Genomic DNA, 17,101 nt, shown 5'->3' on the forward strand with positions numbered 1-17,101 from the left:
TAAGATGCAAAACATGCACCTAGTGTGTGGATAAAAGTTCAAAAGGATATTTTGCTATCCAGAAGTTATAACTTTATGTAAAGGTGGTGCTTTAGGTTTTCTCTCCATATTGGAATATATATTTTACTCTTGCTTATTTGCAAGCAGTTATGCACCATTGTAATTACACAAAATGTAGCATTAAGCACTTCTGAAAAGTTATCAAGATAGTTTTGTGGTGGAAGCTACTGAAAAGTATCCTTTGTGATTCTTTTAAAACTTGGGCATCTGTGTGCATACATTAAGCATTCTGCTGGATGGTCCTGCAGCTCCTGGACAGGTCAAGAATTGCATGTAGATGGATTAAGTATTATGGATGAGGAATTCAAAGGGTGGGTGGGTTACAGATTGAAGCCCTGAGAGGCAATATTGAAGGCCAGGACAAAAGTTTCCCAGTAGTAAATGGGGATGTGTGCTTCTAATGCCTGTTCAAGGTTGTTGAGGTTCCTGTGTGGATATAATCTGCTTGGCATATGGGAGTTCCCTGCATAACTTTAAATGGGCAAAAAATCTGTGGCCTTCCAGATGTTGCTGGACTGCAACTACCCTTATTGCTTACTATTGGAAAATGCTAGTTGGGGCTTAGCTGATGACAGACCTATAGCATATGAAGGGCACATTGACTGTACCTGATCTTGAGATATTTTGTAAATATAGTAGTAATAAGATTCTAGCAGACACAGCTGATGGGAACTGGAGTCCAATAACATGTAGACCAGAGTGGGTGGCAGCCCCATCACTTGATCAAAAATCCAATAGGCCTAATAAGATTGCCGACTCCTGGCAGGTGTCAGAAAACTGAATACAACCATTATCAAGCTTACTCTCTGGCAGTGAGGAGAAGAAACAGAATTTCACCACTGCATTCTTGAACTGTAGTCTGTAGTCTGGACAGCCTAGGGCATTTTCCTTCCTGAGTCAAAGGTCAAGAAGGTGTCTCCTCCGTTCCACATCCAGCTGAACCTTAATTTATCACTGACATGATGGTGACCACTGGCTAGCTTAGAGGGTGCAGGGTAGCATGTAAACTGCTTTGAGGGTCACCCCCCCCAAGTCAAGTGGTATATCATTTTTTTGAAATTAAATAAATAAAATAATACAGTTCTATTCTTCAATGCCTCACTATCGTCCCCCTGTCTTGAACCCCAGCATCTGCCAACAGAGATTTGAGAAAGGTTGTTTTTATTTTTAATTATTTTTTATTAAAGATTTTCTCACGTTACAAAACAGAGAAAGGTTGTTGAGAGCAAGCATGCTGCCTGCCGCAGACTACACCGGAGTCTTCATGCTTCACATGTGTGTGTCATGCCAAGTCCTGAGTGAATCAGGGAGAGTGTTTCTCTCTTCATGAGAGGCTGGGATAGGTTTGCACAGACAGCTAGAGGTGTTCGGAAATGCCTTTGGAAAGTCAGTAAAGTGGGCATAAGTGGCAATGCTGAACTGGATTCCTTAGATCTGGTGAGGGCAGGAGTGGCGGCAAAGTTGCTTTATTTGCTACTGCTTCACCTCTCAAGCCAATACACCACATTTCCTTTATATTTATTATACAGTCTGCCCTCCCAACACTGTTCATCTGAACAAGGGTGAGCAGCAGACAGCAGAGCTTGTTCAGAGGTTCCTCTATGACAGAAGTAGCTAGTGCTCTCCAGATACTGTTGGAGTACAACTCCCATCATCCCTGACCATTGGCCATGCTGGCTGGGGCTGATGGGGAAACATGTAGGCCACCCCTGCTCTGCGGGTCAGAGCTCATCTTTATTTTATTCTAGTGTTTCTCCGACCCTCCTGCTTTATGAAATCCTGTTAGCTTAAATCTGAGAGCTTCTCTCTGTGTGTGCAAGCTTTAGGGCAGGGACGTGGAACATGCGACCCACAAAACGCTCTTGGACTCCAATTCCCATCAACCCCAGCCAATATGGCTGTAGTCTCTGGGGTGATGGGAGTTGTAGTCCAGTAACATCTGAAGAACCACAGGTTCCCCACCCCTGCCTTAATGGCTTATCTTATGCAGCTGTTTGGTTTCAAGCCAACACAGACTCATTTTTGCTCCTTCCTAAGCATAGGACTTCTCAGGTTTGTGGACTTGTCCCATTCCATGTGTTCCTGATACTGCCATGCTCACATTTGGATTCTCAGAAGTAAGTACTGCTTTGCTCAATGGGAGTTGCTTCCAGTTAAGAGTGAATGATATAGCAGCTGTGCAGCCCAATCCTATTTGTGTTTATTCAGAAGGAAGTGCCTCTGAGTTTAATGGGGCTTTACTCCCAACCAAGTGAGTATCCACAGGATTACAACCCTGTGTTTATTATTGTTTTCAATGGAGAGGTGGGTCACTCTGCCTGCCTCCAATGCAGTTTTGTTCCATTTAAAACCCAAAACCAAAAAAATTCTCTACTCTCAGGTGTGCTACAGATTGCTGGTATGTCCACCTGTTGCTCTTGAGTCATTTGGAAAATGGAATTATGAGTTAATTGAGGGGCCTGTGTAGCAGTTTGTTTGTCTCTTCCTCATTGGTCAACAACCTCTCTATAAAACTTGGGGGAAGGGCATAGTAGGTCTGACTGAAGCAGTAGTAGAAAGCACAATTTGTCTGTGTTAACAAAGACATAAGAAGCTAGCGGTGTTTGTAGGAGTATTAGAACAGGTATGTATGATGAAAATGTAAAGTTCATGATAGAAAAAAGTTAATTTGGTAAAGAAAAACAAGTATGTGCATAAAGACTAAGAATAAGGAAAAGTCTGAATGCAGGTATAGGAAGGGTCTAACAGCCCAATTCCATGCATGCCCTTCTTTTAGAAGTAAGTTTGTTTTGTTCAATGGAGCTTTCTCCCAAGTAAGTGTGCAGAGGATTGCAGCAATTTAGCTTGACCCTGTTCAATGTTAGGTAAGCCTGAGAACATTGGAATCAGTGGGCCTAAGCTCTCCTTTCAGGATCAAGCTGCAAGTAAAACTAGGTATATGAGTGAAAAGAGGAGGCAATAATGGAACAAAGGCATTTTCTTTTTGAAGTAATGTATTGATAGGTGTAAAGTGTTGTGCATATGCAAGTTTAGTTAGTAATTAAGTAAGTTTTTAGAACCAGGAGCTAATTCTTTTTATCTCACATTCTGGGAATTTGTGTTTTTTATGGGAGGCAATTGAAATACAGTTTTTTGCCAGCTCAGAAGTGCTGTTTACCATGCCTTTATCTTCCTGCTTGAGAAAAGAATAGGTTTGTTAGTACAGGTGCCATTAACTCTGTGCATGCACTCTTCTACATGCTGAATAGACATTGATGGTGGGTCCAGATTCATTTTCTGACGTCATGTACTCATTTTGTAGGCTTCGATGATATGTCTTTAGTCATTCTGGATCTGTAAAATTAAGAGATTCTTGCTCAACATCAGAGGCTGGGGAAAAGACTGTAGCTCAGGAGCAGAGCATCTGTATTGCGTGCAGAATGTCTTAGGTTCAATTTCTGACAACTCCTGGGAAGACTGGGAATTGTTCTCTTTTTGAGACCAATTGGAGAGCTGATGTCAGTCAGTGTAGACAATGCTGAGCTAGGTGGACCAATGATCTGACCCACTAAAAGGCCCTCCCTTATGTTCCAGTGCTGCCTGGCTTAAGAGTGGACCTGTTGAGACTTGGTTGCTGCTGCTGTGCTTCGTGAACATGGCTACTTATAGCCTGTTCATGTTCTGGTGAGCAAAAACAAAACAACAAGAAAACCCTTAATTTCTTGGAACGATAGCAAAGTGCGGAAGGTGGAACCAGGAACCTGGACTTGAATTCCAGATCTGCCATATACCTGTACTCATTTTTTAAACCTTGACAAATGAGTGGGGAAGGAGCAGTCGTTGCTAATACAGTGGTACCTTGGGTTACAGACGCTTCAGGTTACAGACTCTGCTAACCCAAAAATAGTACCTTGGATTAAGAACTTTACCTCAGGATGAGAACAGAAATCATGTGGCAGCAGCGGGAGGCCCCATTAGCTAAAGTGGTACCTCAGGTTAAGCACAGTTTCAGGTTAAGAACGGATCTCCAGAATGAATTAAGTTCTTAACCCGAGGTACCACTATAGGGATCTTCCTTTGGTGCCTTGTCCTGGCTATGGTTTTTTCTTGTTTGGAAAGGCTCCGAGAACTAAATTCCCTGTCACCTACTATTACTTTTTGGTTAAAATCCATGTGGGTGGATTTCCTTCACATAGCAAACATCAAGAATTGTAATATTGAGTTGGATCCAGAGTGAATTAGTCATTTATATCAATGGGACATCCGTTAGTTACACCTAACTTCTCGTGCTGATTTCAGTGCAGCCGAAGTAGAACTTAGTTGTTGTAGATACAACCCATTGACTTCACCAGGAAGTGATCTGTTGTCCATAAAATATGTATATATACACTTGTGTCTTGTTTAAAAGTTGGATAGTGTACAGACCTGCTATTTCTTTTCCCCATCTTATACGGTAAAAGAATGAATTGTCAGGAACGACAAAGAATAACATCCACTGCTGAGGGTATGGCAGAATTGATGTCTATGGACTCGTCAGAAGTATCCAATACCAGAGATGAGCAGGAAGAGGAGGTGGGCTGCTTGCTATTAATTTCATAAACATTTGTGTGGTTTTCTATTGGTTGTGCATAGCAAATACTTAGTATGAAAACTCTGTTCCTTTAGACATATATTTCAAAGACTAAAAACCAATCTGCAATAGACTTCGGCATAGCCATTGACTTATCAATACCAACATGGACAAGCTGACTAGGGCAAACGGGGGCAGTTGTATTTAAAATGTACTATATTAAATGCTAGAAATTTATCAAATGAAGACGCAGCTATTAAGACTTTACAGCTTTTGAAATATAAAACTTCCACTCAGTTTTAACTTTGCAGTGAACTAAGTAGGGGAAGCAGTCGGGTGTTGGATATGTGCATTTTATTGGCGTTTTCACTGAGTTCAAATAGGATTTGCAAGACATATAATACCCTCACTGTGCCACTCTTGGTTAAAAATGCAGTTCTATAATTGTATTCTCAGGGGCGGGAGGGGTGGAGACTATCTAAGTGTTAAAGAGAAGGAAAGTTTTAAGGTGGAGAAGTAATCTTTTTGAGCAGAAGTCAAAGCTTAGGCAAAGCATGAAGACAAACGACAGGATGTTGACGACTGATAATACTGAAGTATAAAGTAGTGATGTAGAACTTTAAGAACCATCTTTCATATTTTCACAATTTCAGCCTTAATTTATTATTCTTTTTTTTAAGGTGATGTATCAGCCACTGAAAGTATACTTGAGAGTGCGGCCGTTTTCTAAGGCAGAGCTTGAAAACAATGAAAACCAGGTTAGTTGTGAAATATGGCATCATTTTTTAAAATCTTTTGTGGGGAATTGGATTCAAAAACAGTTTGGGAAATAGAAATCTTTTACCTATTTTTTGTCTGTAATATGCTGTTTGGTGGTCCTTACCTACCCTTCTCCAAACTCCAATGTTACAATGAGGTTACATTGCCTTAGTATGCATATAGTTAGTTTGCTTATACTTGCTGTGAGTCACCCTTCACAAGATTTGGACACTAAAACAGCTGGATAAGCATGACATATATAGCAGTCTAGGTTTTTAGATGATGATGCTTAGATAACTGTACCACTGAAATGCTCCAATGAGATTGTTAGAAAACTGGCTCTCTTGCACCAGAGCGTGGGTAGGCAATGTGGTAACCTTCAGAGTTTGTTGGTAGTCCCACTCCCATCAGCCCCAGCCAGCATAGTCAGTGATGATAGGAGCTATAGTCCAATGCCATCTAGGGAACACCATACCCCTGATCTACAGTAATGTTTGAAACTTTGCATTTAACTACACTACGTCAAAGTGCAGCTTGCACACTGACGCATGCATACCACACATTTAAAGCACATGACTGCCCCTAAATAATCCTGGGAACTATAGTTTAAGGGTGCTGAGCAGGGCCGGCCCACTCAGGAGGCAAGGTGTAGCGGCAGCTTCAGGCTGCATGGGGTAACAGATCACCTTGTTCTTGGTGTAGATTTTCCCTCGCCCCTTCTAATCTGGTGAGGAGGGGGACGCCATTTTAGTGCCAAGTTTTTTTGCTGGTCCTGGTGCTGAGAATTGTAGCTCTGTGAGTGGTGAACTACAGGTCCCAGGATTCTTTGGGAAAAGTCACCTGCTTTAAATGCACTTGAAAGTGCAGTGTTTACACAGCAGCAGAATCGCATGCACCGAAAGCTCACAAATGAAACCACATCAGTAAGTGTAAAACAGGTTTGTAGCATGCAATTTAGTAAGCAAAGAATGTTTTAGGAAACTGGTTTAAATAACTTGTGTGCTCTTAAGGACTGTTTGATTATTGAAAATCAAGAAACAGTGACTCTTCACGCACCTAAATACTCTACTGCTATGAAGAACAGTGAAAAGGGAATTGGACAATCGGCACATCAGTTCACCTTTACACAGGTGAGTTCTCCTCCAGGGCCAATTTCGGTGAAAATAAATAAATAAATAAAAGTGCATAAAGCAGACTGCATTAGAACACTTGGTGTAGGCTGCTCCTGTTTCGTAAGTAGTGAGAACTCAGAGCAAAATATAGCTAGCTCTCAAACAGATGCACAGGACTTCAGCCTTAAAGTGCACCATTACATTAATTGCATGCCGCTTTCCTGTACTGTATAGTAAAGTTCTTAAAGGTGTTTATTCTTTTGAACTTTATACCAGTTGTATGGAAAGTGACAGTGGAACAGGGAAAATGGATTCTACGTACGCAAATGGTGGCTAAGAGGCCAATACTGTTGAACTGGAAGAATAGAAATATGATTCCCCTTAGTCAGTGGCTTGACAAACATGACATTAGCAACATATGAGCAGACTGTCTATGGACACAGACTTTCTTTGGATAAATATAATGATATTTGTAACAACTTTATACAGAATATATGAGGTTGTTGTTAAAGAAATTTGTGTTAGGATAATAAGACTATACACATTTGTATATTTGTGGAAATGTAATGGAATGTTTTTCTTTAATTTGAATTTCATTCACTTTTTTCTTTTTCTCCCTTCTCACCACTTTTCAATAAATGAAATTCTTCTAATAAAACATCAATAATACTTTTAAGGGGGGCCACCAGGTGGCGCATTGGAAGATGGCTGACAATAACATCTCTCTGACCCATACAAGGTAATTAAGAGGCTGCTATGGGAAGTATGCAGTCTTCCTACCCCCCCAAGGAGGTGGGGGGGGGGGGCTGCCTTGCCAGCGGTGTCCACAATGCACCCCCGGATCCGTGAGATGGGGGTGCCGGTCACTTGGCATGAGCCCTCGATGAGGTCAGCTCTTCCTGATGCCGATTCCAATCAGCGCGTGCTGGTTAGCTTCAGCTCGGAATTATAATTGGAAACATACGATTGGAATGAAGCTGAAGCACATACATCAAGCAACGCTCGAGAGATAAGACTGCTGATTAATGGATCTCTGTGACCGGGAGTGACGGACGGATAAGTAAATCTTCTGATGAATCACCATTAAGAGACTGTATGTTTGGAATGAAGGGGGGGTGGAGGAAAAAATCTTTTTTTTCTTTGCATTATGTGATATTAATAACCCTCCACCCCAGAAAGAGGTAAGATCGTTGCGTTTTACTAATCACAAGCAGGAATTCAAGAGCTGTGTGGAATGGATTATAGCTAAAGAGATGAATGGTAAACAATGAGAACAGAGGAAAATTTTATGACGCAGTGTAAAATGGCGACTCGCTAAGACAGGCTTGCCTGAGAAAGAAAGACAGGGGGAGGAGAATCAGGATCATTGGAATGAGAAGGAATGTGATTTTAACCTGACAGAGCCTCCTGAAATATTTGGCAAGCCTGAGAAAAATAAAGGACATACCGAAGATTAATTTTTTATGGAAGTGTGGAATGGCGGATGTCCCTGAGTGATATGATCTTTGGAGAACACAAAACCCACACAGAGGATGCCTGTTTTTAATCTGCTTGTGAAGATTATCAGAGATCGCAAAGAAAGGAATATACGATAACAACAAGAAGATGAAGAAAGTAATAAAGGACTATCTGGATTGAACTGGATAGAATTGTTTAATTAAAGCAGCAATATAAGTGATTTTTGGACTCGTTCGGAGCTTGATGTATGGGTACCCCCAGCAAAATTTAAAATTTGGCTGTATAATTTGGAATTAATGTGATTTGGATAATGTAATGTGATTGGCCTGTTAATAAAAATTATTTCAAAATAAAATAAAATAATACTTTTAAGAGGATTCAGTGGTGCATTGCTCTGAGGATCAAATTGGCTGTGGCATGGTATGACTTGTCATAAGCAAAGCAATTAAACTGCTTTTCTGTGCCAAACTGGATGCAACATGAATCTATAAATAACATATTTTATGGGGGTTTTTAAAAACATTATCACTAGCTGCTGAAAGTTCTAATTTGGATCAGAATAATTACACTTGGATTTGGGGGTTAACCCTTCCCCTCCAAGTCGTTCCCCATTCTAATCACCCTTTCCCCAAAGTTGCTATTTGCCTCATGGGGAAAACCATATAGGTATCATTTCACTTCATGAGGCAAATGGCAACTCTGTAGGAGAGGGAAGGACTGGTGGTGAGAAAACATTAAGCTCCATGGTCCCAGCTTGAAGTAGGCCCCTATGGATGCTGCTATTAACACTTCAGTTAGTCGGAGATCCCACTCACACCTCATGTGTACAGTTTGCTCCTCACTGTCCCTGTAAAACTTTTTCCTATTCTCTACTTAGGTGTTTGGACCAGAGACTTCGCAAAGTGAATTTTTTGAAGGCACAATGAATGACATAGTAAAAACTTGTATCAACGGAGTGAATGGACTTGTGTTTACCTATGGTGTGACTAACGCAGGCAAAAGTTTCACTGTTCAAGGTATCCAATTATTCTTCATGGGGTCAAATACAAACGATCTAACAATGGCATGTATTGAAAAGAGGCTCATTGTTTCTGCAGGCTGCTCAAAAGACGGTGGTATCCTTCCCCGCTCTCTTGATCTCATATTTAACCATGTAAGGGGAAGACAGTATCCAAAGATGAACATAAAACCATGCTTCAGCAATCTTACCAAGAGGCTAAATGATATGCAGGTTAAGCAAGAAGAATCCATCAAAGCTGCCCTTCTTGCTTCTCTGAAAGAGGTTAGTGGCAAGCACCCTTCCAGATCCTGCGTTAAAATCCACACCATGTAGAACTACACATTCCTTGGAAACCCCAACAACAAATTCATACAGCCTCTCAAGGGGCCTGGTTTAAGGGGGTTCTGGACTATAGCACTGCTGTAGTTCTTTGGGTTAGATTATGTGGGGTGGAAACACCGCAGAAAACAGTGGCAAGGATGGGCACTGGTTTACAGCCATCTTAATTTCCCCAGAATTCCTCTGGATCCTGAGATAGCCACCTAACCTTGCACTTCTCTTTGAAACACTGGGACATCTTTGAAAAATGTGGGTGAGATTAAAATGTTTTGGAAAGGAGGTTGGCACCACTGGTTATGGGGTTTTATGGGAGCTGTTGGCTCCACCATTGCCACATTATGCTGATGGAGAGCAGGTTCTCAAGTTTCCGAATGCAAATGACATGGTGGCCTTGCTTCTCATAACTGTAAGAAAGGCGCTGGGGCGTAATTTGATTAGTAGAATGTCTGTCATCTGGTGGGAGGGCCTTAAATGTTGTGCTCTGGAATTGGCCCCTCCCTTTGGGTGTTCAGTTCAGTTCAGTTAGATGGAGGGCCAAGTTTGGCCATCACTGAGGTAGAGAAACCAACTATCAGGGTGTTGTTTTAATTTCTCTCAGACAGTATGTTATTGTGTTACAATTTTCTTTATTATTAAAACTTTGTTTGACGTATACGTGAGCCGCTTACTATACTGAAAGAAAAGAAACTCTGGTGAAGAATGGTGGAATATCCTGTACTGTGTGAGTGAGGAGATATTCCCAGTTTGATAGGAGGATTGGTGTTTTTTAATTACCCCCTCCATCCACAACAAAAAACATCCACAGAGAAGGCTTGCGTGCTTGTTTTAAAGTGATTGTTCTGTAAGATGCTTCTGAAAGGTTGGAATGAAAGTAATTTATAAATAAATACTCTGATTTTTCTTTTCTTCATTTGAGACCACTTCCAAAAGCAGGAAACATGCATGACTGGTGTTTTTAGCTTCTTGTGCATTTATGCACTCATGCCACTGCTGTGCATGTTGTGTGCAACAAGTTGGCTTTATTCTCCTAGTCTTATGCATTTCTAAGGTGTGGTAGTTCTGAGTGCTGAATCATGCTGTTCACTTCAGGAGGAATCTTTAGCTATTATGATAATGCAGCAGAGCATCCAAGGGGACTTCTCAAAGCATTTTCCTGCTTGGCATGGAGGTCTATGGAAGGAAGGAAGAAATAAGATAAATACCACTATGGATTTTTTCTCAATCCCTTAGATCAGGGGTGGGGAATCTGTGGCCCTCCAGATGTTCCGGGACTCCTGTACCCATCAGCCAAGTCAGCATAGTCAGGAATGATGGAAGTTGTAGTTCAAGCAACATCTGGAGGGCCACAACATACTTTCCCTTTCTTACGTATCTTTTTCAGTCTCAACCAAAGTCTGACTTTCATCTTGAATTCTTCTTGGGGATGAAAGTGTTTCTCTTCAACCAGGCATTTGGCTGTTTAACATTCTATAGTTTTAAAAATGTGTTTGTGGGAGGGAGGTTATTGATTTGTTTTTGTTTTATTATATATTTTGTATTCTCATTTTGTATTTTCCTGTTGTGAACCTCTCTGGGATATTTGGGTAAAGGGTGGTATACAGATTTAATTATTAATAATAATAATAATCTCAAAAAATGCACTTACCTTGAATTATTGGGAATATCCCATTCAAAATTGATTTAATTAGAAACTATACCAGTTGCTTTGTTTTTAAAAAACTTAATTGGTGGATAGCTTGCCTCCTGTAGAAATTAAAAGATGTGAATACAGTCAGCAACATAACCTTGACATTTTTGTATTTCATCAAGGATACTGAAAATACTTCAAAGTCTATCACATCTTCAAGTGCATCAGGCTCAACTTCTAGTAGCTGTAGCTCACCAAGTTTTGTTTTGAATGAATCAGGTAATGGGTGAATATTTGTGGTTAAAAATGCATATAGAATTGTGTGAAATGGTCGCTATAGCATTGCTTACTAATCGTATAAAAACAGGATTAATTTTTGTAGGATATTGGGGAAAGAATATCCCTATGTTTATTTATTAAAATATTTGTATATTGACTTTCATATGTAATATCACAAAATAAAATGATTAAATTCAGAGCAGGCATTTAAAAGAATCCAGCTGGTACTGATGTTTAGCAAAGGCCTCCAGGAATAAATGTGTTTCCAGCATGTGCCAAAGTTGTCAGAGGGGGAGGTGCTTCCACAGGAAGGGCATTGCTGTTGAAAAGACCCCCCTCCTGGTTACCACTAAGTGAATCACAATGCAACCAGGAGACCTCATCCAATGATTTTAGTGCAATAATGTGTAGTAATGCAAAAGTATGTGCCTTGCACCAAATGCTTAAACAAGAATGGTGCAATAGCTGTCCTGGGAGGAAGTATCCATAAATGAGAACAAAAATAGTGCATACCTTCTGCTACTGTAAGTTGTTTTAAACTGTTTCTGATACTGTGTTTTAATGTTGGAACGCGACCTTAGGGCAAAGGGCAGTTAAATAAATTTAACCTTACAATAAACAACACTCCCTTTATTCACCATCCTTGAATGTTTAGATTCTGAGGTTTATAGCAAGTGCCCCAGGACCCTAGCATCTGTTTGGGTTTCTTTCTTTGAAATCTACAATGAGTACATCTATGACCTACTGGATGTAGTGCCTGCATCGAAAAATCAGAAGCGCAAAGTTTTAAGGATATGCGAAGATCAGGGAGGAAACTCTTACATAAAAGGTAATGCTGCAACTTTGGTGGTACTGCTTCAAAGGAATAATTGCTCTTTTGGGTCTCAAGAATCCATCTAGCCCAGATGTTTTCAACCTTTTTGAGTCCACGGCTCCCTTGACCAACTACATTTCTTTCTGCGCCACCCCTGTGGGGTTCACGAGCCCAGTTATGTCACCCCTTGCCTCCAGAGCTGGCAGCCTCTCACCCTTGTCAAGCACCCTCCCTTGTGGAGTGTTCCCTCAGCCTCCTCTCCCCTCTCCTTGGGACTCCTATGGGCAGCAGCTGCTGCCATCCCTGGTCTCTGAGCTGCTTCCCCCCCCCATCGCCCCAAATAGAGGTGTCTCTCAGAGGCACCATTTGCCTGCAGAGCTTACAGCCAGGGCTGATGCAATAAACAGCTGTGCAAGCCTTTGGGAGGCAGAGATGCAAGAGGGTGTCAGAAGAGGAGGGAAGGAAAGAGGGACAGAGGCCAGTGTTGCCTGTGGCACCCCTGACTATCATTCATGGCACGCTGGTTGAAAACCACTGATCTAGCCAAATACAGTGGTACCTCGGGTTAAGTACTTAATTCGTTCTGGAGGTCCGTTCTTAACCTGAAACTGTTCTTAACCTGAAGCACCACTTTAGCTAATGGGGCCTCCTGCTGCTGCTGCTGCACCACCGGAGCACGATTTCTGTTCACATCCTGAAGCAAAGTTCTTAACCCGAGGTACTATTTCTGGGTTAGCAGAGTCTGTAACCTGAAGCGTATGTAACCTGAAGCGTATGTAACCCGAGGTACCACTGTACTATTTCTTGGACAGTGGACAGCTTCAGCTGCATGAGGAAGCTCTTGACACCAGGGGGCGCAGCTTTCCCACTCTCAGCCAAATTTAGCAAGTAGTTGCAAGACCAAATAAATGTACAGAATGCACTTGTAAGCCTTGATTTCCATTGTAAATAATCTAAGGTGTAATGAAGTTCGCCCATGTTTTTGTTATGTTCTATCTTGAAAAGGTTCCACGGATGGATTGCTTTGAGCTGTTCGGTTATAGTCACTGAATACAGATGGCCAGTTATGGCTCCATGTGCTTGAGAATGGTTAACCTTCCCCCACCATTTTTATATCATGGCTATTTGTGCTGTTAAGGAGAACCTAGGGGCATCTGTAGTGCTGGTGAAGGAGTTTCTGAATTCAAAGCCAACACACATCCGTTTTCTTCCCTCCCCTGTTCCCTGCCAGCTGCTTTTAAAGCAAATTAAGAGGTGCGAGATCAGTTATTGATCACCAAAATCTTGTTCATCTTGCATCTAAAAATAATAGTTCTATGCTGCCCCAACTCGTGAAGACAGACATGTATTTAAAAATATGCCATTTTGTTTATGTATTACTGTTTTTATTCAAAAATCCAAAAATCCATACTTTATATCTGTGGTCCTTCAAATTCTGGTTTGATTCCAGATTAGTATAATTTTAAAAACAATAATATTTATTGCTTTTTTACATTAGGTATTGCTATCCTGTGACCTTCCATATGTTGTTGGACTACATTTCCCATCATCCCTGGCTGGGCCTGATGGAAGTTGGAGTCCAAGAACATCTGGAAGGTCACACAGGTTAGCCACCCTTGCTTTAGGCTGCCGCTGTTTCAAATCTATCTTGATCTCCATTATGTTCTCACACTTAGGTTGTAACCTTACACCCATTTATGTATATAAGTAAAACTTTTTGAACTCAGTGGGTCTGGTTTCTTGTGTAAGCAAGTAGAGAAATGCTGTATGCTGTAAACGTGCCAAAATGTTTACATACTGCTGTTTTTCTGATGGTTATGCATACTTAATTGTATAAAATACCTTATTTCCCCAGACCTAAAGTGGATCAGTATAAAGAGTACAGATGAGGCATGCAAAATTCTTAAAGTAGGAAATAAGAACAGAAGTTTGGCATGCACCAGGATGAACCAACAATCAAGCAGAAGGTTTGCAGTCTCATTTTAGATGTTCTTGTTCCTTAAGGAGGTGGTGGTGGTTATTGGGTTGTTGTTGTTTTGGTTTTGATTGTGTATTTTTTGGTTTTATATTTTGATTTTATTCTGTGAACTGCCCTGAGACCTCCTAGTATAGGCCGCTCTATAAATTCAATAAATAATAATAAAAAATTTAGGCTAATGGCATTACTAAGACCACATTTAACTATGTAGGGTTTTAAACCAGGGGTGGATAGCTCTGTTGGTGAGAGCATAGTGCTGATAACGCCAAGGTTGCAGGTTTGATCTCCGTATGGGGCAGCTGCATATTCCTGCACTGTGGGGGGTTGGACTAGATGATCCTCAGGGTCCCTTCCAACTCTGATTCTATTATTTATGGGCTCACAAGCCAGTTTGGGCCCATAAGGCCATTTCCCCGACAGCATGCACACCTGTCCACCAGCTGATGCTACTGGGTGATGACAGCATTCTTCAAATAGCAGCTCTCTGTGCCCATGGCAAGTTGCACACCTGGATGTTCCTGTTTTTTATACAGCACTAGGGGCTGCTGTTTAGATCAAAATCTTAAAACCTGCTTGATGTGTGCAAGTCACTGGCAGAACCCAAATGAGGATGAATTGGTTCATATCCTGCAACAGCAATGCCCCTTTCTTGTTACGAGAAGGATATGCTATCTTGGACTTCCTGGCTAGAAGGATCTCTGCTTGTGGAAAAATCAATGATTAATGTTGAGAACTATCTGTTCGTTAATGATCACTCGGCTGCAACTAGCTTGTGTTGCGGTGTTTCCTAGGAGACTTGGAGAAGGAGACTTAGCCCTTCTTAATTGCAGAAGGGGCCTGTCTAGCCCTGATAGATAAACAAGACTAGAGCATGGCCATTCACACCCAGAGTCCAGCCATTTTTGGTTTTGGAGAGAGAGTGTGGATATCCTAAACACTGTATTCTTGACTATTGCCCTTTATCCTTTCTACTGGCACTAGATTTATTCTGGAATTTAGCTGCCAATTTTCAAGGTTACTTTGTATTTGGTGTGTTGGTTTTTATTTTTATTTTTACATAATCTAATTTAAAGAAAAAGTAATATATTGCCTTAACCGTAGCCCCTTAACCTCTCTATAATTAGCTTAAAAAATAAGCATATGGGATATACCCACATGCCAAGTTAATTTCCAAATATTTCCTCCAACCCAGGGAAAGTTTGGAAAATATGGGACTTTTCCCATCTTAGGGGAAATGATGGGACTTCTGAATTTGTCCCATTGATCTGCATGGACCTTAGACATAGCTAACTTTTTTCTGATGAATGCTTTTGCATGTTAAAAACTGTGCACATTGAAGAACAGCACGTTAAGAGTATTATGAAGCTTTGGCATCTGAATATAATTCTAGGCAGAGGTGTATCATCAATTATAGAATGGTATGGTAAAATTTGGGACTCTGCTTTAATGGCTAAATTGACCTCCTTTATCAGACTCAAAGGACAAAATTAAAGTTGGGATATTTTCAGGCAAAAATGTTTTATTGATCATTATAGGAGATATGTTATCCGGTGCACATTATGGAGTCTTGATGTTTTGATAGAAAGAAATATATTTTTCTATGGGTGGCTTGCTGTATTATTAAACAGTAAGCCCACAACTTTCATGGGGCTTATGTTCTGGGGATCACGCCCAAAGCCAAAATTGGGTATAGTCAAAACACATTGGGTTCAATGGTGGGTGAGATTGCCAAAGTTTCCACCTCTGGATGCCCACCCCTTTTCTGACCCTTTTCAAATTTTGTATAACACATTGTGGCCAAGCCTGTAAAGTTAAATGTTCGTAAGTTGCTTGTGTGCTGTATGCCAAAATTTCAGTTAAGTAAAGTTTATATGCATTATCTCAATATGACTAATTGTAAGATACCTTCTCTTCTCTTCTCTCTTTTTTAAAACACCCCACCCCATCCCATTTTGAGATACCGTCTCTTTATATCTTCTACTTTTTTAAAGCTATGTACTTTGTAATATAAAAGGAATAAAAAACTCTAAATAATATTAATACTTCCAGACAGATGTCAAACAAATATATATGTGAATTGATTATTCAAGCACTACATCAGTTAAGCCCCACAGGAGAAAGTAAAGAAGCACAATATAGAGCATAAAGTAAAGGTAAAGGTACCCCTGCCCGTACGGGCCAGTTGTGTCCGACTCTAGGGTTGCGCGCCCATCTTGCTCAAGAGGCCGGGAGCCAGCGCTGTCCGGAGACACTTCCGGGTCACGTGGCCAGCGTGACTAAGCGGCATCTGGCGAGCCAGCACCAGCGCAGCACACGGAAACGCCGTTTACCTTCCTGCTATAAAGCGGTACCTATTTATCTACTTGCACTTAGGGGTGCTTTCGAACTGCTAGGTGGGCAGGAGCTGGGACCGAACGACCGGAGCTCACCCCGCCGTGGGGATTCGAACCGCCGACCTTGCAATCAGCAAGTCCTAGGTTTTACCCACAGCGCCACCCGCGTCCCTATAGAGCATAATACAAAGTAATTAAATAATGACATGATTAAAAAATTGAACTTGTGTCTCTTTTCCTCCAGTCACAGTATATTTTCTATTCGACTGCTCAGCTTGAGTGATGAGAGTGTGCCACGAGTTCTTGGAGTCTCTGAGTAAGTGGTTTTTTTTGCTTCTGCTAAATATGTACTACAGTGAATCTTCCTTTGTGTGGAGTTATAGCAAAGTTGTTGAGGACAAACTAGTGTTCTCAGTTTTAAACTATGCTAAAGTGCAAGCATTTTTTTACTGGCCTATGGTTGGAGCTCCTGTCTTTGGCACTGGAACAATGTTGAGACTTTGCTTTGTAGGTCTCACTGCTTTCCTGGTGCAGAGAAAGTTGAGTGAAGACAAAATCTTCTTCTTTGTAAATGTGCTTGTACAAATGCCACAGTGTGTTTTGATTTTGCAGTATATAGATCTTTTTGTCCTTGTGTTTGTGTAGCTTCATCTATCAAGGTGAACAGGGTAACTCTGTACACAAACTGATTGTATGGGAATGTCATGTTAAGCCAAGGTTTATAGCAGGTAGAGAACCTTCAGCCTGCAGGCCAGGCCAGGCCTGCCATTAGTTCATATTTGGCCTACAAGGC

General features: G+C 41.1%; 1 protein-coding gene across 8 annotated transcripts in view; it reads left to right on the forward strand.

The window, feature by feature from the left end:
- Window positions 1–3,638: 3,638 nt before the first annotated feature.
- LOC308481237 (kinesin-like protein KIF20A) overlaps window positions 3,639–17,101 on the forward strand; it is a 56,011-nt gene continuing 42,548 nt past the window's right edge. For 7 of the 8 annotated variants that reach the window (XR_013988532.1, XR_013988533.1, XR_013988534.1 and 4 more), the window contains exons 1-9: window positions 4,404–4,611; window positions 5,290–5,367; window positions 6,379–6,498; window positions 8,816–8,954; window positions 9,036–9,220; window positions 11,087–11,183; window positions 11,839–12,012; window positions 13,853–13,964; window positions 16,553–16,624. Coding sequence is in view for 4 of the 8 variants with exons in the window: in XM_081013356.1 (XP_080869482.1) it covers window positions 4,501–4,611; window positions 5,290–5,367; window positions 6,379–6,498; window positions 8,816–8,954; window positions 9,036–9,220; window positions 11,087–11,183; window positions 11,839–12,012; window positions 13,853–13,964; window positions 16,553–16,624 (1,088 nt within the window). In the remaining 4 variants the exon portion in view is untranslated. Of the gene's footprint in view, window positions 3,724–4,403; window positions 4,612–5,289; window positions 5,368–6,378; window positions 6,499–8,815; window positions 8,955–9,035; window positions 9,221–11,086; window positions 11,184–11,838; window positions 12,013–13,852; window positions 13,965–16,552; window positions 16,625–17,101 lie in introns of those variants that run through there. The other variant, XM_081013355.1, reaches the window with a different exon arrangement.

This window comes from Podarcis pityusensis, assembly GCF_964106645.2.
Source record: "Podarcis pityusensis genome assembly, chromosome: 7".
Lineage (NCBI taxonomy): Eukaryota > Metazoa > Chordata > Lepidosauria > Squamata > Lacertidae > Podarcis > Podarcis pityusensis.